General features: G+C 33.1%; 2 protein-coding genes and 1 long non-coding RNA gene across 4 annotated transcripts; 2 read left to right on the top strand and 1 right to left on the bottom strand.

The window, feature by feature from the left end:
- The first annotated feature begins 341 nt into the window (after window positions 1-341).
- LOC111417844 (uncharacterized) lies at window positions 342-7,431 on the top strand. Of its 2 annotated transcripts, none has more exons than XR_011642173.1 (4): window positions 342-570; window positions 4,264-4,511; window positions 4,573-4,782; window positions 4,842-7,431. It is a non-coding gene; the product is annotated as an uncharacterized lncRNA (long non-coding RNA). The 2 variants fall into 2 exon arrangements; XR_011642172.1 differs by having other exon boundaries at window positions 343-570; window positions 4,573-4,775.
- A 9,910-nt stretch (window positions 7,432-17,341) lies between these two features.
- Window positions 17,342-19,842, top strand: LOC139432450 (piggyBac transposable element-derived protein 3-like). The gene is made up of 2 exons (XM_071200993.1): window positions 17,342-17,587; window positions 17,883-19,842. The coding sequence occupies exon 2, from the start codon at window positions 17,935-17,937 to the stop codon at window positions 18,883-18,885; it is 951 nt and encodes a 316-aa protein (XP_071057094.1). The 5' UTR covers window positions 17,342-17,587; window positions 17,883-17,934; the 3' UTR covers window positions 18,886-19,842.
- Window positions 19,843-20,026: 184 nt separating this feature from the next.
- LOC111417845 (50 kDa hatching enzyme-like) lies at window positions 20,027-22,023 on the bottom strand. The gene is made up of 7 exons (XM_071200916.1): window positions 21,843-22,023; window positions 21,514-21,565; window positions 21,425-21,460; window positions 21,249-21,341; window positions 20,951-21,195; window positions 20,229-20,889; window positions 20,027-20,172 (listed from the first exon to the last, which is right to left on the bottom strand). Exons 1-7 carry the CDS (start codon window positions 21,936-21,938, stop codon window positions 20,081-20,083), a joined length of 1,275 nt encoding a protein of 424 aa, XP_071057017.1. The 5' UTR covers window positions 21,939-22,023; the 3' UTR covers window positions 20,027-20,080.
- Window positions 22,024-22,289: the final 266 nt, after the last annotated feature.

The following is a 22,289-nucleotide window of genomic DNA, read 5'->3' as shown; positions in this document are numbered from 1 at the left end:
GGAAACTTATTATTTTTATTTTTAAGATTTATTTACATTTTGTTTGTTTATAACTTTTATTTTATTATTCTTTTCAGCAACAGATTCTGAGTATTCCATTCATTTTAAAATCTCTTTTAACCCTTTAACCCACTAACAATAAGTTTTATGTAATTCCTATATCTCCCAGAAAAGAAATCGTCGCGAAAGTGTTAACTCCTATTGTATTAAAAATTCTTCTTGTCCTTCTGAGAGGGTGTTGTAAGTTCAAGATGTTATTTTGCGCAGATGTAATTTTTTTGATGTTTTCGATTTTTGGTATAAAAGACCGTTCAAGGCTCTTCTCGAGCTCTCTTTCTTATTATATTACCAGAGGTAATACGTATTTTCGGGTGATAAAGAAATTTTTGGTTGATTCGCCATTTTTGGTTTTTGTGTAAAAATTTTTCTAATCCATTTTTGTGGGATTCATCAGCCGAAATAAAATTTTGGAAAAGTGTTCTTCTTTTACCAAATTGTACGGAGATTCTGGATTTCAACGTATTTTATAAAGTTTTCTTCTATCTTCTGTTTAAACCTCGAACATCAGAGGTAAGCATTTTTGTAAGGTCTTTATTAAATATCAGATATGTATGCTGAAGAATTTGGATATAATAATTTTTTTTATATCTGATTTTCCTTAAAAAAATCTTTATATAATTTTTTTTTAACTTTTCATATATTATTTCAATTTTTTTTTGTAAATTCTTGTTTGGCGAGTGTTCATTTTTTAATTGTAGTTTTGGTGTTAATTTTTTTTATTTAATTTTGATTTCACTGTGTGGCGCCATATAAATACCCCTCCTTTCTTCACTGAGCCGGTTGAAGACTCGCGTACATCTCAAGGTGATAAAACTAGTTTGTCCTTCTTGAAAATTTCGTTACCATATTTTTGTTTTGTTAAATTTAAAATCGTTTGATAAAATTTGGCGTCATATGCCCTCCTATACCATTTATCTTAATTTTATTACGGTTATCTATGTTTTAATTTTATAATTTATCTGGAAATACAACGCTTACTGATGCTCCTGTATTTATTAAAAATTTCAAGTCAAATTAATTATAATTTAATGTTATCATATTAACTCCATTTAAACTAAAAATTGATAAATAATGACTTGAATTTGATTCATTGTTCACGAAAAAACGTATTTAAATTTTGTTGTGTGTTATTTTCAATTTCCTGTGGCAAAGTATTTGCTACGTAAGCTCTAGATTGATTATTATTATTGATTTAAAGATTGATTATCTTTAAGTGTCTCATAATTTCCAGCGTTTATAATCGTTCTTCGTTCCGTACTACGTAAACCATTGGCAACTTGTTTCCCATAATCATTAATTGATTAGAATATAAACAATTATAAAAACCAAATGGGTTTCAAAGTCTCAATTTATTTAAAATTTTTTTTTTCTTTTTAAAATATATTTAAATTTACATGGTACATGTTTCGACTTTCGTCATCATCAGCCAAATAGTCAAAGGTGTAAAAAGGTAAAATACATCAAAGAATAAACACGTTCAACACATAATCACAATCGAAAATACTTATAAAGTATAGCGAAGCGAAATTTTCTTTTATTTTAAAAATAAACCACTTCTAAACAAAATAAAATTATAGAACGAACGACCAAAACAAGAAAGGAAACATTTTTAAATAAATTGAGACTTTGATGCCCATTTGGTTTTTATAATTATTGTTTATATTCTAATACTATAACAGTCTCATATGGATTTCTTACAATTAATTGATTTGCTATTTTGTTTGATACTATGTAATTCAACAGAGAGCGTTGTAGCAGATTTTTGTGAGAGGAAATGAAGTTTCATATCTGTAACCAAATCATTTATAGAATTGTATGTGTTATCCAATCGCAATTTTGCACTAAGAGAGAGCCGTGTTTTTAAAATATATTGAATCAACAACTTTTGACCAGCTTCATCCAGCATTTGTGAATATAGGTCAATTCCATCAATTAATTGAATAGTTACGCTTTCAGAATTTGTCATAACAGGTAACAGTGAAGCTGCTGTTTTAAGATCAAATTTTTCAGTCATTATTACAGATTATCTAACTTAACTGATTCTTTTCTTTCTAATAAAGTTACTATACAATTATCTATATTTTTTCTAATTTCCCCTTCACATTCTAAAATTACATCTGATTTCTTACTTCCTATTAAATTAAATTTTAATTTTAATTTGTTAAAATTTTCTTCTAACTTATCTAATTCTCTACTTTTCTTAATCGTTAATTCTAAATTTAACCTTCTACTCTGAGTATCTGTCAACAAATTGGTTTTAAATCTATCTACCTGTTCCAAAATATAATTGACATCTGTTAACATCCTACACATTCCACAGAGCACTAAATTGCACACCGCTGACTAGTTACGACGCAATTCTTCAAAACTTTTGTTCAAAACCACTTCTCTTCTTACTTGTATACACGTAATGCTTTTCTACTTTTTACACATGCACACCACAAGATGAAAACAATGCAGAATCCCACAACTATGATGCCAATAACCTCCGTCAGGTGGTACTTCGATGTGTCGTTGCTAACTCCGCCACTATTGCCCGCTTGTGTAATAATTATTTCTTCTTTAGAATATCCTTTTCCTATTTTCATTGTACTTCTTCTAATTAATAATTAATAAATAAATCCACTGCTTTACTCGACTGGCAGGATCGCCATGCGATGGATCAGGATATTTTAAATTTAAACATGATGTAAAATTAAAGAATAGGTGTTTATTATATACGATTATATATATGTTACTTATTAATATATTGATTGCTGCTACTCATCCTTCGCAATCATGAAGGCTTTTTAATAACGAAAAGTAATTACGTTACATTATGGTCTATTACGAAGAATTTGCAATAGCGCACAAAAGAATACTTAAACTACTTAACAATTAAATTAATATTATATTATTTATAATTAATTACTACACTACAGCGGTATAAAATTAAGATGTAATGTTTAAGCTCTTCTTTTGCCTGTCTGTATGATTACTTTATGGGTTTGGAGCGTAATTTATTTAAAATAACTTATTTCTTTACTTTCTTTGTTAATTTAATCTTACGACGACTACATTACAGTTCTAAGTTTAACTTACTTTTAATTACCAATATAAAATCAAACACAGTTTCTTTGTTGAATTGGCGAATATCGCACTCTTCGCACAAGTATGCCTACTCGTGCGTTTTTTGAGTTTAGTGACTTGATTAATTATTGTGCAATATTCGCCAACTACAAATACTTTGTTTTCTATTACAAAGAGCTCGACAGAGGTTATGCTCAGTCTAATATTAATCTTAAATGGTATTGTATTCATTCGTCAAAGAGCGTATTTCACTTTAAAACTGTTATACTCTAATAAGCACATTTTAAGCACTAAACTACAAATTCAATTCTCTATATTTAATTACGGAGCTCTTATATATTATTCTTGTTTGGACAGTATAACTACTGATAAAATTCAAAAGTTACAAAATTCATGTTTGCGATTTATTTACGGAATAAAAGGATGGGAGCATATATCTCACTCGCTTGGTTGGGTGGGTTGGTTAAACATGGCTCGTAGAAGATCTTTTCACTCGTTATGCTTGTACCATAGAGTTATTATGTTTCGGAGTCCGCCTTACCTATATAATAAAATACGCTACAGAACTGATGTTCACAATGTCAATGTTAGGCATCGGCATGCTTTAACAATACCAAGGCACAATTATGAAATTTATAAAAGATCGTTCTCTTATTGTGTGTCTAACATGTACAACCCTCTGCCGGATTCTTTAAAACGTTTATCTTGTAAAAGAGTCAAGATAGAACTAAAAAAAACTTTTGCTTAACCAACAAAATGGCTTTGAGTAGACGGAATAGCGCCAGTTCCTTTCCCCCTTTTCTTCTTTTTTCTTATTCTCTCTTCTCTTCTATTCTCTCTGTTTTTCTTTTGATTCTGTGACGTACATCGTTTGTGTCATTTAGTTTAATTTCTAGTAGTAGTAATTTAATTTGACGATTGATGAAAAACAGACCACCATTGACTGGTGCTAGCCAAACTGACTCAATTCTCTTTGGTTAATTGTTTCGAATTTAATTTGTTTGTTTCCAATGTATTTACTGTTATTATTATTTATGTGAACCAATAAATATTGTTTATTATTATTATTCAGTGTACTTTTTGTGTTCAAGTTTTATAATAAATAAACAAGATAAGCTAACTTAACTTTTACAGTTAACTCATACATAGGATGTTCCACGCAATCAAGAGGGGTTGAAAAGTCGAGTCCCTGGCATTTTGAATTCGGAATTGGAAACCGAATCTTAAAAAACCAGAAAATTAAGGAGGAACGGTAAATATTTTCTGTTTCGTGATTACCGAGTTTTCATTATTCATTACTTTAAAAAAAATGTTGGGATTCTTTACGAATTACTTACTTATTTTGATGATAATTACTGGACATAATCAAATTTCCTGTGAGGGTATGTTAAACGGGGAATAATTTGGTTTTGAATGTCTTATATAAATAATAATAATTTTTAGATGTAGATTTATATTGGAGAGATTATAATGGAACAATTCCCTCAGATGCGTACCCTGCAGGGAACGATATTTATATAGGCCAAACACTTAATTTGCCACATATGCAAGAAGGAGGTCTTCTTCCTGGAGGGTTGTATCCAGACCGACGTAAGCTTATAGTTGAAGCACATGGTAAAAGACAAGAACATAACAATAATATTAAAGTAATAGGTATATATCGTTCAGTTGCTTGTTTAATTATTAAAAAAGATCTTTGTATGCATTTGTAGGTTTTATGTACTTCTACACCATATTTACTAAAATGGAGATGGATCAATACGCGTGACTTGAAATCAAAATTGTGTGAGAATTGCATTGTAGGTGGATATGAAGTTGAACGTTTGCTGTTTATCGGAAAAATTTTTCACGACGGTGAATGGAAAATTGGAAAAGTATTCCCACCCTCAAACGAGGGCCCTAGTCGCAATGGATTGAGAATCTGGACTAAAGATGGAATAGCATTTAGCGCAGAAGATTTTCAGATATTAATGAGCGTTAATCAAACAGAATTATGTAATGAATGTCATATTTAGTATTAATTTCATTTTAAACAATACGTGCATTTATTTAAAAGAAAATAAAATTTGTATCAATTATTAATTTACTTTAGTGCGAATTCTCATCAAAATATTATTAAAAATATTTTAATTAATGATGGGTTTTTGATGTTTTAGCGAATCACAAGCAAAGAAACAAGTTTTGCACCAAATTAAAGTTTAAATCTTCTATCAGAATATACAAAAGTTATTAAAAAGACTTTACTAAAACATTTTTTATTAATAATGCGTTTTTATTGGTTTTTGTTTATTTTTTGTGAAACTCATCAATCGCACAAAAAAATGATAAAATTGAAAAAGCGTCCATGTTATATTTACGAAAACTACAAATACTATTTATTAGAACATACAGTATGTCCCCGGGTCGAGTTACAAAGAGGAAAAAAAATTTATTACTGATTTTTCAAACTTATCTCAGCATAAATAATGCGTCGGATATGTTCAAACCACTAAATCGCACGAACTTTATATTCTAGCTATAGAAGTTAACTAATTATTCCCATTTTTATGTAAAAATTATACTTTTCCTAAATTAAAAATTTTTCAAGTTCAATTTACGATATGTAACCACAGAAACCAATAAAATAAAATAAAAGTTACAACTTATGTTAGTGAAAAATATACGGACAAATCAAATTAAAATATAGCTAATTGAATAAAATATTTTGTCCACGACTACCTTATAATATATACCTTATGAATGAGTTTTCTAAAACAAAATGGTAGTCATTTTTCACGGAGTGAATAATAGCGGTGAATAATAATCATTATTCACGGGTAGCCATCTTGACCATAATAATTATTTGAAACGTTAAAAGTTCAAAAAACGTCAATTTAATTCAATTTTTTAGGAGTTTCTAAATGTTTGACATTAAAAAAACCTAAACAAATTCCTTTTTCGTATGATTTAAGCATAAATTAATTAATTTTCGTAAAGAAAACGACGTTTTATAAAACTGACACTTAATTTTGACAAATTGTTGTGAAGTTGGTTACAGTTAGTAACATTGAATTTGTGTCACATTGACGTTTAACCTTTATTCAAAAATTTATTTAAAAAATAAATTTATGGAATCAATTTCAATAGTCGTGGACAAAGTATAGTATTCTACTCGCATACAATGAGCTATGAACTTAACCTTCGTGAATAATAGCCCTCATTATATGCTCATATAATAATATACTATTATCTACAACTATTCAATTATCTATTCGTTATACATTTGATTTTTGACGGGTAATAGCACGCATTGCCCATGACTGACAAAGTGTTGAATAATGAAGCCATTATTCCACAGTTCTCACACGGCCTACTAATAAAAAAATAAAACATTAACAGAAATGACAGCTTTCTTATATTGAGGTTATGTCTGAAATGTCTATCAAGTTTATTTTTTTTCGTTTTTTTGATTTTTTTTTCAAAATTAAATTGTTGTAGATAAAGTATAGTATTCAACTTACGTATAATGGATGTTACCCACTCAGATTACAACACTCGCTCGCTTCGCTTGCTCGTGTTGCACCTTCATCTTCGTGGGTAACAGCCGTCATTATACGCTTGTTGAATAATATACTATTAAATGTAAATTTATATAATAACACACTATGTAAGTAATAATAGTTATTTATATTACAAGTGGGTTAGAAACATAATTACAGTACGAGTGTGGAGAATTGCACGACGAGGTCGTAGACCGAGTCGTGTAATCACACGAGTACTGTAATTATGCTCTAGCCCACGTGTGATATACAGCATTTTATCTACGACTGCTAAAAATTACTAAAAAATCAATTTCTTTAAAAAAGTCTATTTGACATTTATAAAAATATTTTGAAATGATTGTTAACAATTTTGAATTGTCAGTTTCAACAACATGTTTACTCATCTGGAATAAGTGTTTGGAAATGTAAAAACATAACAATTAATGTTTATAATAAATAGTATTGTTTCTCTGTAAGTAAATAGCACATTTTCTTTTGTATTGTTGCTGGTTTCAATAAATTGAGTCTGTTCTGATTAGGCTAAAAATGCGTTACGTAATGAAACCAGTGCGGTAATGAACTTCATTACGTAACTCAAATCACCTCAAATGAGTGCGGTAATGATGACTTATCCAAGCAGTCGTAGATAAAAATATTTTGAAATGATTGTTGTCAATTTCGAATTGTCAGTTTCAACATGTTTACTCATCTGGAATAAGTGTTTTGAAGTGTAAAAACATAACAATTAATGTTTATAATAAATAGTATTGTTTCTCTGTAAGTAGATAGCACTTTTTCTTTTGTATTGTTGCTCGTTTCAATAAATTAAGTCTGTTGTGATTAGGTTAAAAATGCGTTACGTAATGAAACCAGTGCGGTAATGAACTTCATTACGTAACTCAAATCACCTCAAATGAGTGCGGTAATGATGACTTATCCAAGCAGTCGTAGATAAATATTATTTATTTGTAAGTGAACAAATCCTCATTCAAACAAATTCCCTCCCAATTCGGCACACATTTGAAGACGAGGTCTAAATTCTTTATAAGAAGTACGAATTTCCGCCAGTGGTAGAGATTCTATCGCTTTAATTATTCTTAGTTTTAATAGTTCTGCATCAGCTTGTAATGGTTCACTGTAAACAATTTGTTTCAATCGTCCCCAAAAATAAAAATCCATAATTGTAAGATCAGGACTACGTGCTGGCCATCAAATAGGACTATTTCGTTCAATCCATTTTTGACGAAATTATAAATTTAACCATTTGGCGCAATGTGTGAATGGTAAGCTAATAAAATTTAAGGGTAAGTGGATTTACATCACTACAATAACGACAATGCTGGGAAGAAACAATGTCATTTGTTGAAAAGCTATCTGAAAAGCAGCGTCTTTCTCATTTAGTCTCTTTATCAGCCTCTTTATGGATAATACAGAACCCGTTTCCAAAAATTTTTTCATAAGTTTGCGAGCCCCAACATGAGATATTTTTGTGTCCGGATATTTTTCCTGGAATTTTTGTATAACCACACGAAAACATGATTCACTAGTACCATAGCACAGTACTAAATAAATTCTCTCTTTCACGGTTAACATCGCATGAAAAGACTTAATCTCACCAACATAAGTTGTAACATTTATGGTTTCTATGGTTGTATATCATAAATTGAACTTCAATTTCAATTTTCAATTTAGAAAAAAGTCCAATTTTTACAGAAAATTCCTCTTTATAACTCGATCCGGGGACATACTGTACATATAAAAGTTATTATTTTAGCGTTAAAAAGATTTTAATAAACAAATTTTAAGTAAAAATGCGTTATAGTATTTTTGTTTTGTCCTTTTTGAATAAATTAATAATAAAAATCGACCATGAAAGTAAATCCGTTTTATCAGTGTTAAATATATGCGGTGAAGATATGATCATTCCTAAGGGAATTAAGTTAACCAGAGCAGAACAATGCTTTGAAGAACATAGTATGTCAACCTGGGAAGTTAACAAAAAAGAAGTAATTGAAGATTCTATAAATACAGAAATTGACTGCGAAGTTAAAAAAATGCTAAAAATGTTATTGGATGATTATAGGGATTTGATTGCAAAGGATATTCACCAATTGGGTTGCACTAACAAAATACAAATAGATATTCAGGTGATTGGCTATACTGCTATATCGGCCGTATAGACTTCCACACAGCGAACGACAACAAGTGAAAGACATAGTTGAGAAGCTTAAACCCGCAAAAGTAATAGAAGACGCGAAGTCGCCTTTTGCCAACCCTGAGATTTTGGCCAAGAAGAAAACCAAAATATGTACGACTCTGTATTGACTACAGAGCTTTAAATAAAATTACTGTCTGGAATATGTCTGGAATATGATGAGTTGGCGGCTAAGACAAGTACTCAGGCCTTCTGAGAATTTGGATGAACTTCGACACCATCTTAATAGACCACTTAATAGAGAACATGGGTACAAAAGTTAATGCATGCATAGCTGCGCGTGAGGATGCAACTCACTACTAGCTTTTTCTTGAAAATGTGGCAAAATTTCAGCGACTTCGCACTGGGGACATTACAAGGCATCTACTTGACAGTTTGACAATCAAATAAACTGACATTTTATGGGCAGAAATGCATTAATTGCTAGGAAGAAAATATTGAAAGTTGGAGATAACAATGGTACAGGAAACATAACAGTTGAGTTTTTTCGGCGGAAACTTTCATCGTTTCTTAGTTGATAATAAAGCATTATTTTACCGAAGTTTCAAAATTGTAGTTTGAATTTTAGTGGGCGATGGATTTCATATGAAAGTGAGTATATTTCTTTATTAAGAAGATCGAATACCTTGGCTATGAGATAACAGAAGCAGGAATACAACCAGGGTCCAGAAAATCGGAGAGCCTTGCAGTGTTTTCTATACCAAAAATTACTGTAAAGGACCACTATCCTCTACCGTTAATAGATGGCAGCTAGGCTTACTAACAATAAGAAGTAAGCGATATATTTGCAGTCTCGATTAACGCAGTGGTTATTACCAAGTACCATTGATGGATGGAGCTTTCAAAAAACTGCTTTCATTACGCCTGGTGGTCATAATCAGTTCAATAGAATGAGTTTTGGTTTATGTAACGCCCCAGCAGTGTTCCAGACACACGGTACTTGGATCTCTAAGGTACGATGTAGCATCGAGGAAGGAATGGATAAGCTACGTATAGTTTTAGAAGTACTGCGAGATGCAGGTCTTATACTTAAGCTGGAAGAAATCTAATCTCACTTTCGCATAAAATACACCACCCATTAAGAATTAGACTACAATTTGGAAACTTCAGTAAAATAATTCTTTATTATCAACTAAGAAACGATGAAAGTTTAGTTGAAAAAAACAAAACAAAAACTAACATTTTCAAGAAAAAGCTAGTAGTGAGTTGCATCCTCACGCGCAGCTATGCATGCATTAACTTTTGTACCCATGTTCTCTATTAAGTGGTCTATTAAGATGGTGTCGAAGTTCATCCAAATTCTCAGAAGGCCTGAGTACTTGTCTTAGCCGCCAACTCATCATATTCCAGACATGTTCAATCGGCGACAAGTCTGGTGACCGTGCGGATCAGGGCAAAATCTGCAATTCAACCTGCTTCAGGACCCTTCTTGTAACCACAGCAGTATGAGGTCTTGCATTATCCTGTTGGAAAGTGGCATTCTGCAACGTCTGCATGAAAAGTACTAACATCGGTTCCAGAACGTTGTTGATGTAACGACGTGCGTTTAATGTGCCTGGAATGAACGTAACTAGTGACCTTCGTCCAGCACATATCGCCCCCCAAACCATAACCGCAGGTGTAAAGGCTGTGTGTCGTCTTTGAACGAACTCCAAATTCCGTCTTTCCCCTCGATGTCGCCGCACCCTTCTACGACCATCATTTACTCATAAACAATACCTTCATTCATCACTGAAGACGATGTCATTCCATTGATGATGTCATTTCTTGCCGTTCTTGACAACAGGCAAGTCTGCTTTATGGGGAGGTGTTAATGGAAGCCGAAGGTAAGGACGGTATGAATGAAGCCCAAAGGAAAAATTCTTCTGTAAACAGTTGCCATCGCCAAGTGTCGGTTCGAAGCTCTCGTCCAATCCACAGCAATCGACCTTGTTGTTTAAAATCGATCCCTGGTAGCCATCCGCCTAACGAGTCGGTCTTCACGTGTGTTGCTTCTTCGGGTGGATCTTCCAGCAGGACGGCGCCTCTGAATACCTTCCGCGGACCATAAAGACCATATCCGAGCAACTGTAGTGTGGTTCCGATTCAGGCTTCTCCCAATTTCTCGGAATGAGAGATCCGCCTCTTTCATACCGATAATTCGGCCTCTATCAAAGTCATTAATATGGGCAAAATTTCAACGACTTCGCACTGGGGACATTACAAGGCATCTACTTGACAGTTTGACAATCAAATAAACTGACATTTTATGGGCAGAAATGCATTAATTGCTAGGAAGAAAATATTGAAAGTTGGAGATAACAATGGTACAGGAAACATAACAGTTGAGTTTTTTCGGCGGAAACTTTCATCGTTTCTTAGTTGATAATAAAGCATTATTTTACCGAAGTTTCAAAATTGTAGTTTGAATTTTAGTGGGCGATGGATTTCATATGAAAGTGAGTATATTTCTTTATTAAGAAGATCGAATACCTTGGCTATGAGATAACAGAAGCAGGAATACAACCAGGGTCCAGAAAATCGGAGAGCCTTGCAGTGTTTTCTATACCAAAAGATGTACGAACTTTGAGAAGTTTCCTAGAATTGACGAGTTATTTCCGGCGTTTCGTTAGACATATCTCGATTATTATCCGACCGCTGACTGATTTACTATCGAAATCAGCTCAATTTTAATGGAAAGGACCTCAAGATAACGCATTCTGTAAGATCAAAGTGATGCTATCAAAGAAACCGGTATTATCGATCTACGATACCAAGGCTTGGACAGAAGTTCACACGGATGCAAGTTCACTAGGAATAGCTGGAGTGCTGTTTCAGACACAACCAGACGGACTACTGCATCTTACCTCGTATGTTAGTAGGAAGATGACCAAGGACGAATCTAAGTATCATGCGTTCGAGTTGGAAGTTTTGGCAGTAGTGTGCACTATGGAAAGATTTAGAGTGCATATCATAGGTACCCCATTTGTGATAGGTACTGACTGCAATAGTTTAAAAATGTTAGCTAATAAACGAGATTTGAATTCCAGAATCGGAAGATGGTTCGTAAAATTATCTGAATATAATTATACTAATTGAATACCACAAGGGGAGTAGCAACGTCGTAGCAGATGTTTTGAATAGGAATTCTGTGGAAGAGCCAGAAGACGTTGAAGTAAAAGGATTTCCAATAATGCGGACTTCTATAACCACAATTGGATTGCTGCAATGCAGAGGGATTGTAATGAAATTGCGAAGATTAGAGAAAAATTGGAACAAGGCGATAAACCCACCTATGATAAGTTCACGTTGATAGATTGTCGAGTATATCGATGCAAATCAGGAAGACTACGCTTGAGGAATGAACCACCTTGTTATCGAGAAAACATTATCGAAGTTAAAAGAGAATTATTACTTCCCTAGGTAATTTGTCATTATGGAAAGCCAGAACGAATAATCACTAATAGAGGTACAGCATTTACTTCGAAAAGTTTTGAGGAAATGTGTGATTTTTACGAAATACTGCATGAAGTACTGCAAGGATCAGGTTCTCCTCGAGCTAATGGACAGGTAGAAAGAGTGAACAGCATGATCATCTCTTGCTTAGCTACAGGTACAAGTACCGTAAGTGGTGAGGTTTGGAGTTTGAAGATGTATGAGGTTCAGTAGGCAGTAAACAATGCTAAACACAGTGTGACAAAATGAACACACTCTGAAATGATTTTTAAGTTTAAATCAAAGGGTCTAAACGAAAATCCTCTAACAATAGAAATCATCGCACTCAGCGAAAGAAAGAGAAGAAAGACCGGCTGAAGGATTATTGGAAGAGAATAGAAGCAAACTCAAGATAAGTGATCTAGTAGTACGTCGTGATGCCCCGTCAACAGGGACCAGTCGAAAGCTAGAACCGAAGTACAGAGGCCCATATGAAGTTGTGAAATCGCTAGATAAGGACAGATACGTAATTAAAGACATTGAGGGAGAACACCTAAGTGCGCGGTTATACGAGGGTATTGTGGCGGTAGGCAGACTAAAACCAGTGCTAGTCGCTAAAAACTAACAGTTTGTAATTACTAAATATGCCCACGTAACGACAAGGACGTCGATGAAAGTAGGATGGCCGAAACTGTTACTGCCCTATTTTTATTTGTATCGATTTTTCCTTCAGAAAACACGTTTGAGATATTAGTCGTAGTAGTCGTTGAGAGAGCACCGTACGCTAACGTTATCACATTGTTGTTGAAACGCCTTCATTGGAACAATAAAGTTGAATTGACTACTATTCAGTGGTACAAATTATTTAAGGCCCCGCTTGCTCTAACATTGATATTAGCGAGAGACCTGAAGAGATTTAAAGAAAAATTAAAATCAAAATACAAAAGAAAAGAAATTAATATAGATCCGCGCCTAGACTCCGTAGAGTTGAGCTCAACGTAAAGTCTTTGAAAGTAATGAAAATAATATCGATCACATAAAAAAATACTCGCTAACAAGAATTTATAGAAAACAAGAAACTCATCTCAGAAAGAAGTTGGTTCCAATAGAATAATGGTCTCCGAAGAGAATTTGGAATAAATGTATTCCCCAAGAATAAAATTGATAACAAAATCACGTCTGTGAAGTTAGCACCTCATTTTTTAAAACTTCAAATTTCTCTTGAGTTCCCATTGCACCCCATTGAGTTCTATAGTTCTCTACCATTTTTATTAAAAGTTCCGCAAAAATAAGCAAAAACATCGATATCGACTTTTTGGGGTGCTAAGTTCACAAAACGAGATCACAAAATTTGCAATAACTATTAAACGAATGCACGTATCTAAAAACTTTATTAAAATATCTTTTAGAACTCGTGAGCTGCTATTCAGAACTCCTGCCAGAACTCCCGGAACTTTTCAAAATTTTCACCCCTCCGAGACATTTACGAAATCTCAATGTGAACACTTGAAATTGCGCACAGTTTCTTAAATATTAGTATTACGGCTTCGGGCAAATCATCATATTTTGGGGTCTAGTATCTCCGGTATTCGGATTTCCCATTCTTTTTGACTCACCCTGTATAAATATTTAATTCTTAATATAGAAATTTTTGTTTTACTGAGATTCAAATTTTTTTAGTCGCATATATAAAACACCTCTTCTCAGTGGTAATTTGTTTTATTTTTTATAAAATTAAAACATTATTTCTTCGACGTTTCGAGCTTTATAATGCTCATTATCAAGAAATTATTATCGATAATAATAATAACTTACTTATTCCATCGATAATTTTGCAGTCAGCGACACGTGATATCATTAGAATAAAATTTACAATGTAAGATTGCGCTAAGAGGATAATAATTTCTTGATATTGAGCATTATAAAGCTCGAAACGTCGAAGAAATAATGTTTTAATTTTATAAAAAATAAAACAAATTACCACTGAGAAGAGGTGTTTTATATATACGACTATTTAATTCTTTTTATTTATTCGTACTTGCAGAAAAACTGTCTCCGATAATGTAACCACAGACCGTTCGTTAGATGAGATTTCTGTTGATTTAGGGTATGTATATATTATTTACCAAAATTTTAATGAATTAATCTCAAAGTCGGTAAATATCAAAGGCAATAAACATTATATTGTAAGGTTTTCTAAAAAGAATTAATTTTTTTCTAAATATCTTTAGTTTTTGGAAACGTATTTAATTCAACGTATATGTGCTTTACAACATGTGTCGAAAACTGAATTCAGATAAAATTTTGTAATGATAAATTATTCAATACTACGACTGTTTTTACAGAATGGAAGAACCATAAACACAAGCAGTACACTTTCAAAACTTTACTGGTAGAAGAATAATTAATATTGCATCATTTTGGAGGCAAATAAAAGATATTAAACACACACCCACTTTTAATTGCACGATAGATTTATGCGACATTGTAGCCGAACGCCAAATTGGTTATGAATCTATTTTTACAATTAAATGTCAAATGTGCGTAAATATTTTAATATTTCACATATTCTAACAGGAATAGTGTCAATTGGTGCAGGATATTCCCAGCTGAAAGATTTTTTTTTTATGTTAAATATTCCTCATATGACGCAGCGTCGGTATAACACTATCCATACAAACTTATTAGAGGTAGTTGAAACTGTTGTTTCAAAACAATTAAAGGACGCTTTAGAAGAGGAAGTTGCCATTGCAAAAGGAAAGAGTGATGTAGATGAACACGGCGTTGCTCTTGTTAGTGTTGTGTCCGATGGTGCCTGGTCAAAGCGTTCATATCGAACGAATTATAACGTAGCATCAGGCGTGAGTGTCATCATAGGAGAAGCAACAAAAGAAAATTCTGTACATAGGAATACGCAATAGATATTGCAGGATTTGCACAGAACCTTCTACCAACCGACGTACACACAAATGTTTTAAAAATTGGTCTGGCCCGTCCACCGTAATGGGATCGGGCATTATTTTTGAGGGATTTAAAAATAGCGTGGGTGTACATGGCCTGAAATATATAAAATTAATAGGCGCGGGGGACAGTAGTGTCACAAAAAAGTTAAATTCCATTAAACCCTACGGGACATGTTTAATAGAAAAAGTAGAATGCATCAATCATTTATTACGGAATTTTAGTAATAAATTGGTTGAACTTTCTAAAAAAGTGTGTAGCACTAGTGGAAGATTCGTTCCAATACAACTTCGAAGAAAGCTACAGTGCATTAAGATTTTGGGTAATTATAAAAAAATCTGCCTAATATAGAAATGGACAAAATTCCATATGAACAAAAACTTTTATTATTTCAAAAAGATTTATCAACTATTCAATCCCATATATTTGGAGATCACCAAAACTGTGCCCTGTACTTTCGTAATAAAGTAAATGGCGTAGATAATATATTTGCAAACGTAAAGGAATGCGGTTTAGAAGCAGATATCAACAACTGTTTGCAACGAATTATATCTAATTCTTCATCCTGTTTGCTGAATAAAAATAATAATAGCGCCGAGGAGTTCAATAGTTTAGTAAATAAATTTATTGGTGGTAAACGAGTATGTAAATATCATTACTATTTTCCTTTTTTAATGTTCAGTTTTGCAGGTCAATTTCTCTTTAGGGGGATCCTACCAACTACGGTGTCACATTGTAGCAATTCTCTTCAATTGTCGTGAGCATTATTTAAAGTAATTGCAGAAAATATGGGAAAGAAATTAGGACACTACACTGAAAAGTGTTGTGAACAAAAATATAAAACGTTGATGAAACGGCGAAAGACGCAGTAAGGGAAAAAACGTAATAGGGCCGACCAGTTGCACTACAAGCGGCCAGCGACTCTGGAGATGTTGTTGAATTACCACCACAAGAAGAAATTCATAGAAGAAAAGAAGTTATGTTCAATTTATTGAAAGAAACAAAAGAAGAAGCAGATATAATAGAAGTACGAACTAGAGGTCAATATAGTAATCCTTGTTGAAGACAAGAAAGGTTGTATAGATTAACAGCTTCAAGTTTTGGAGTAGTGTGCAAAAGAAAAGCATCAGCACCACCGAACAATCTTTTAAAATGCCTATTAGGAAATAGTTTTCGAGGAAACAAAGCCACCGAATATGGTTGTCAATATGAAAACGCAGCAATAGAAGCTTTTCAAAATGTTTCTGGCCTACATGTAGATCCATGTGGTTTATATGTAGGTCAAGGAAACTTTTATTTTTTAGGAGCCAGTCCAAATGGGGTAATCCATAGCAACAATTCCATCATAGAAGTTAAATGCCCATATAATTTAAGAAATATATCTATAGAGTATGTGAAAGAGATAACTTGAGGAAGGAGCAACACTTTCTACGAGGCGTACTGCAGAAGAACGCATACACTTCGAGGGACATCAACCGGGCCATCAAGCAACGAAAGCAGAGGGAGGATACGGTAAGTACGAAACCTTTTGGATTTATCTGTCTTCCCTATGTTTCAGGTGTAACGGAACGAATTGTCAGACACCTCAAGAAGAACGGCACCATAGTGTTGTACGGGACGGTCAGCAAAATCCGGAATACACTCCCGATAGCCAAGGACAAACTAACTCCATTAAAAGGAGCGGGAGTCTACCGACTATCGTGTAGTTTTGGGAAGGTTTACGTTGGCCAAACTGGACGTAACGTCGAGTGCCGCATCAAGGAGCATGAAAGGGATGTAAGGTTGAAGAAGATCCAGCAGTCGGCGGTTGCGGAACATTGCCATGCAGAGGGACACCGAATAGACTTCGAACAAAGGTGCTGGCAAGGACAGATATATATTACCAGCGACTGACAAGAGAAGCCATAGAGATCTACCGACATAGAAATAACGTCAACAGAGGGGATGGCTGGGAGCTTAGCAGAACATGGAAGATGGAGGTGAACACGAAGACCTCCTCCCGCCTCACACCGGACGCGACGCAATTAGTTAATAATTAGCTGGTAATTAGCTTTAATTGATTATTAATTAGTTTTCCGACTTATACCTCTTTCAGGGGCGGTGGATTAAAATTTGAACCACCAAATAAAACATCGTATAAGGGCGGTAGTGCAAATTTTAGACCACCTAGATTAAATTTCATGGCCGCAAACATAGTCGACACAATATAACAAAATCATCTGCGTAGAGTCCTCTAGTGGATAGTAGGCAAACTACAAATCGAATTTAAAAGTGGTACGTGAACATATAACATAACCTCACATTTTCAAATGTTTTTGTACCAAGTGCTTTCTGAATTTCTGAAAAGGTAAGTTATTTCCGCATTTTTGTTGTATAATACTGGTAATTTAGTTCATTTATAGTTTGATTATTATTAAAAAATACGAATTTACATATATTTTCGTCGTAAATAAATAACTCAGGATTTTTTTAAGGTGGTTTAAATTTTAGACCACCTTACAACTTTACTTAGAACTATCTTGACTTTTATCATGAAAATTTTAAGATTTTGAAGATTGACATTTTTATTGTTCTATACATTATTTTCGTTATTTTTTAAAAAGTTTAAATTGCAAAAGAGCATTTGTGACTTTTTTTTCCAGTGAAAGCTATGTCTTTGCCCTTCAATCTTGTCAATATGACTAAAGGAATTACATGAAGAGATGTTTAGATGAGGTAGCAGAAATACCATCTGATCGGGGTTCCATTATTTCAGATGATGATAGCGATCTAGATAATGATGAAGATTGTGAGATAGAAATTGTGGAAGATACTAAAGTGGGTTCTGACGATAATGGTGGTTTCGATTCTGAAGACGACATTCCACATTCTAGATGGGTAACAATCAGAAATGCACCAATAAAATGGTCAAAAACCGAAACCATCACTCATCCGCCTTGTTTTAATTCCCATTCTGGTGTGCCAGATTTTATCAAAGATATGGAAGATCCGACTCCGTACAAATTATTTCAACTATTTTTCACTGACGACTTAATTCAAAACCTTGTATTCCAAACAAATTTATATTGCCAGCAAGGTATAAGCAAATATTCACCAACTAATCTCTCAGAGATGAAGAGTTTTGTAGGGATAAATTTATTGATGGGAATAAAATCACTACCTACCCATAGAGACCACTGGTGCTCGAGTGCTCCTGATCTTCATGATCCCTACATAAGTCAATTAATGACTGTAAAAAGGTTCAGTTGGTTTCTTACCAATTTGCATATGAATGATAATACTTTGATGCCCAAAAAAAACCAAGATGGTTATGATAAATTGTACAAAGTACGACCGTTGCTAAGAGATATTTCAGAAAATTTTGCAAAATGTATGGCACCCACAAAAGAACTAGCTCTGGACGAATCTATGATCAAATTCAAGGGCAGAAGTTCTATAAAACAATATATGCCCAAAAAGCCCGTAAAAAGGGGCTACAAAGTTTGGATGTTGGCCGATAAAAGTGGGTACTGCCATAAATTTGAAATATATACTGGAAAATCGGAACATGGTATAGTACAGACAAATTTAGGCGAAAGGGTTGTATTAAATCTAACAAATGAGTTTACAGAAAAAAATCATTTGTCTGCTTTTTATTGCAGATAATGTTTAATTTTAAAGAAACCATATCATATAAGCTATATCTCGTTAAGGAGGCATTTGTAACCCCATGTATATTAAGACTATTCATCTTAATTTGTCATGTATTATCTACTCTAGAAGTCTGTCAGCGGTTTTTTGAATCACTCTGTATATTGTTCCCGATTTTCGAGTTCGTCACTTGGAACCAGTTTCTGAAGAAGGTTGCAACACGGCATAAGAAACGTCAAACCTTTTCTTAATAGACACAAGGAAAAACCCGAAAGTTTCTAGTGTTAGTTCTAGTTTTAGGTCTACATTTTAATTGTTAGGTGGCGCCCTAGCGGACGACCGTTAGAAAAACGCTTGCGATACAGTAAATGTAGGTAATTTTCAGAATGTTCTATTGCTTAATAGCATGTTAAATAAATTAGAAGGTAGAGCAGAAGAAGTAGTAGCTATTCAAAATTTCGGAGATCAACGCGATGAAAATTGTTTAAATCAAGATTTGGTTAATTTGAGGCAAAAACACCTTCTCAATTTCACGAACGAGTAACTCATTTAGTTAATACGATCTGTAATTACATTGACTTAAAATGTAACGCCGCAACAAAGAGGCAGTAAACGCGTTTTTTCTTAAATCAAGCTTTAAAGACATTTTAGCTAGTTTACGAGAACATTAGATATTACCAAAGATCGCAAACGTTTACAGCCCCAATTGTCGCTAAAAAACCACATACACATATGTTTCACAATTCACCCAACGTTCTTTCTAACGAACAGCAATATCGATCAAATCCGTCCAGGTTAGTAGAATCCTATACTTTATTAGCAAAGGAAAAAGAACTTCCGTATATTGAAATATCAGATCCCTGATATCCCTATAATATGAAACTTTTGATACATTCAGCTTCCAGAAGATCTTTATTTATTATTATCAAAATCGAATATTTTACGAGCCGTTTAAAGTTTCTTCAATTTATCAAACATCTCGACATAATTATTGTATGGTTATTATTTATTATTATTTTATGTTTAGTGTTGCAGGGTTAATTTAAGACATATTTTAATATAAATCTACTATTATTTTAAGACACCTATGTTATTATATACATTACGAATTAATGCTTTGTAATAATAATAACCTTAAGTTGGTTAAGAAGAATGTATTTTTTATAAAAGTAATTAAAACTATAATAATAACAAACAGCTTTATATGTTACTAAACTGGAAACATACGTGGTTTTTCATATCCGCGAAAATAATCTGAGGTGCTTGTTGTTAATTTGTTGTGCCTTGCATTTTGATAATCGCCTGTATAATAATAATAATAAACATTACTACGATTAAATAAACTAAACTATACTCACGTGTGCTTGGATATATAACGGTTTCATAAACATGTTCTGGCGAAGGACTACGATAGTTCGTTAACGGATGACTTTCCGGTACCGGTAAAGGCATTTTTGGTGCGGATATGTTTATCATGCCATAAGATTTTTCTTTTCTCTTACTACATTTGACATAACATATATACATTAATACGAATATCAGCAAAGAAATTACAATCAAGCCAACAACACACCAAAAATATTTTGCTGAAGAAAAAGCTTTCAAATCAGTAATATTCGATGGAGTTTCTTTCTCGACTTTATTGACAGAGTGTGAAAAATCGGTTGAATATATTTCTCTTCGATTAGTATTCAAAGGCGTTGTATCTGCAGATTGTTCTTCGGAAGAAGTATTCGACGATATTTCTTCATCGTTGTTTTTGTCGGCCTGAAACGTAGTGGTCCCGATTGTTTTCTTCCCATATAGTCTTTGTATGCCATTGATATCGTCCGAATGTAACTTGAAATAAGGTTGATAAGCTTGATAAAACGGATACATTACAGCTTCTTTTACATCCGAGTGAATTAAACCTAAATTATGCCCGATTTGGTGGACCGCTACTTGAAAGAAATTGTACCCGCTGTATGTGTTTACGGTCCAACTTTCAGAATCATCAAAGTGAATACCACCTCCAAATTTCTGGATATTAAAAACAAATTTATTTTTGTTTAAGTTCATAAAAAGATTGTTTGCTGTTTACTGGAAAGTAGGAGTGAGCCAGAGTTGCTCCAGGACCGTCGAAAGGAGCGCCATCACCATGATCTCCCTCCTCGAATCTGATCTCAATGTTGACCGGGCCAATTCTTATTTGCTTAAATGTCAGATCTGTATATTCGGACCAAACAGCAAATGCCCTATCTAATTCGTACTCCACATCATTTATACTAAGTTTTGATGAATATTTTGATATTCTATAAGTTAAATCTGTCTTGTTCCACATGCTTCCTAACACAAATTGAAATTGTGGATTTAATTGATAGAAATTAAATTAATATTACCTTCAAGAGCATATCTTTTCAATCGTGAATTATTGGACCCGCATCTAGGTAATTTTTTTATAGCTTGAGGTGATTCATTCATTTTATCTGTTACTGTAAACAATAAATAAATGCTATAAAGTTATTTGAATATGTCTCACAATAAGAGAGATGGGTAAAATGAGTTCCACACATACCTCTTATAAAAGCTGGCAAAATCTTTACCGTAAGACCTATAATATGCTTAATATGATTGGTTTTAATACGGATTCGTCATATAACTTACTAGAATTCATGAAATTCCGACTATGAATATATCCATATTGAGAAGGGTGAATCTAAACAGATACATTTATTATTAGATAGTTATTGAAACAATAACAAAATAAAAAAAGAAATAATAAAAGGACATAAGTACGAAGGCTTTCAAAGCCTGTAATAATTAAACTAAAACTAGATCTACAACTCGGGTTAAGCCGTGCGTCTTTTAAAGAAGTGTTCGGCAGATGCCATGTTGCAGTCTTCTTCAGAAACAAGTTCCAAGTCACTTTTTAGTTCTAGTGATAGTGCTAGTGTTAGTTCTAGTTTTAGTTTAATTAATAAGAGGGCACTCACCATAGTTACATCACTAGAACCTGAAGAAACGCTTTTTGAACCAAATAAGTGGTTAATATGGAAGAAAAGAATTGAAAAAGTTGCAATGACCCTCATTTTTAAATTTTAATGTAAAAATTTAAACGAATATTCAAGGTGATTGTGTATTTACACCAATTTATTCAAAAAAAATCAGCAAAAAATATATGTTTTACTTCGAATTAACACAATAATCTACAGTTTATTATTGAATTATCTGTTATCTCCAATATGCGTGATAAGATAGCATCCAGCATCCGACAACGATCCTGACTCAATGGATATTTGCATATCAAGATTGTCTACATAAAATATGAGTAAATGAATTTCTTTTTTATAATTTATTATTAAAGACACTCCATATATCTCCGTGGGGTTTTAAATATTTTACGTACATGAAGTGACGATATTACTCTAATGATAAGAAAA

This window comes from Onthophagus taurus, unplaced genomic scaffold (assembly GCF_036711975.1).
Source record: "Onthophagus taurus isolate NC unplaced genomic scaffold, IU_Otau_3.0 ScKx7SY_15, whole genome shotgun sequence".
Taxonomy (NCBI): domain Eukaryota; kingdom Metazoa; phylum Arthropoda; class Insecta; order Coleoptera; family Scarabaeidae; genus Onthophagus; species Onthophagus taurus.
Note: the sequence above shows the minus strand (reverse complement) of the source record. Positions and strands in the feature narration are given on the sequence as shown.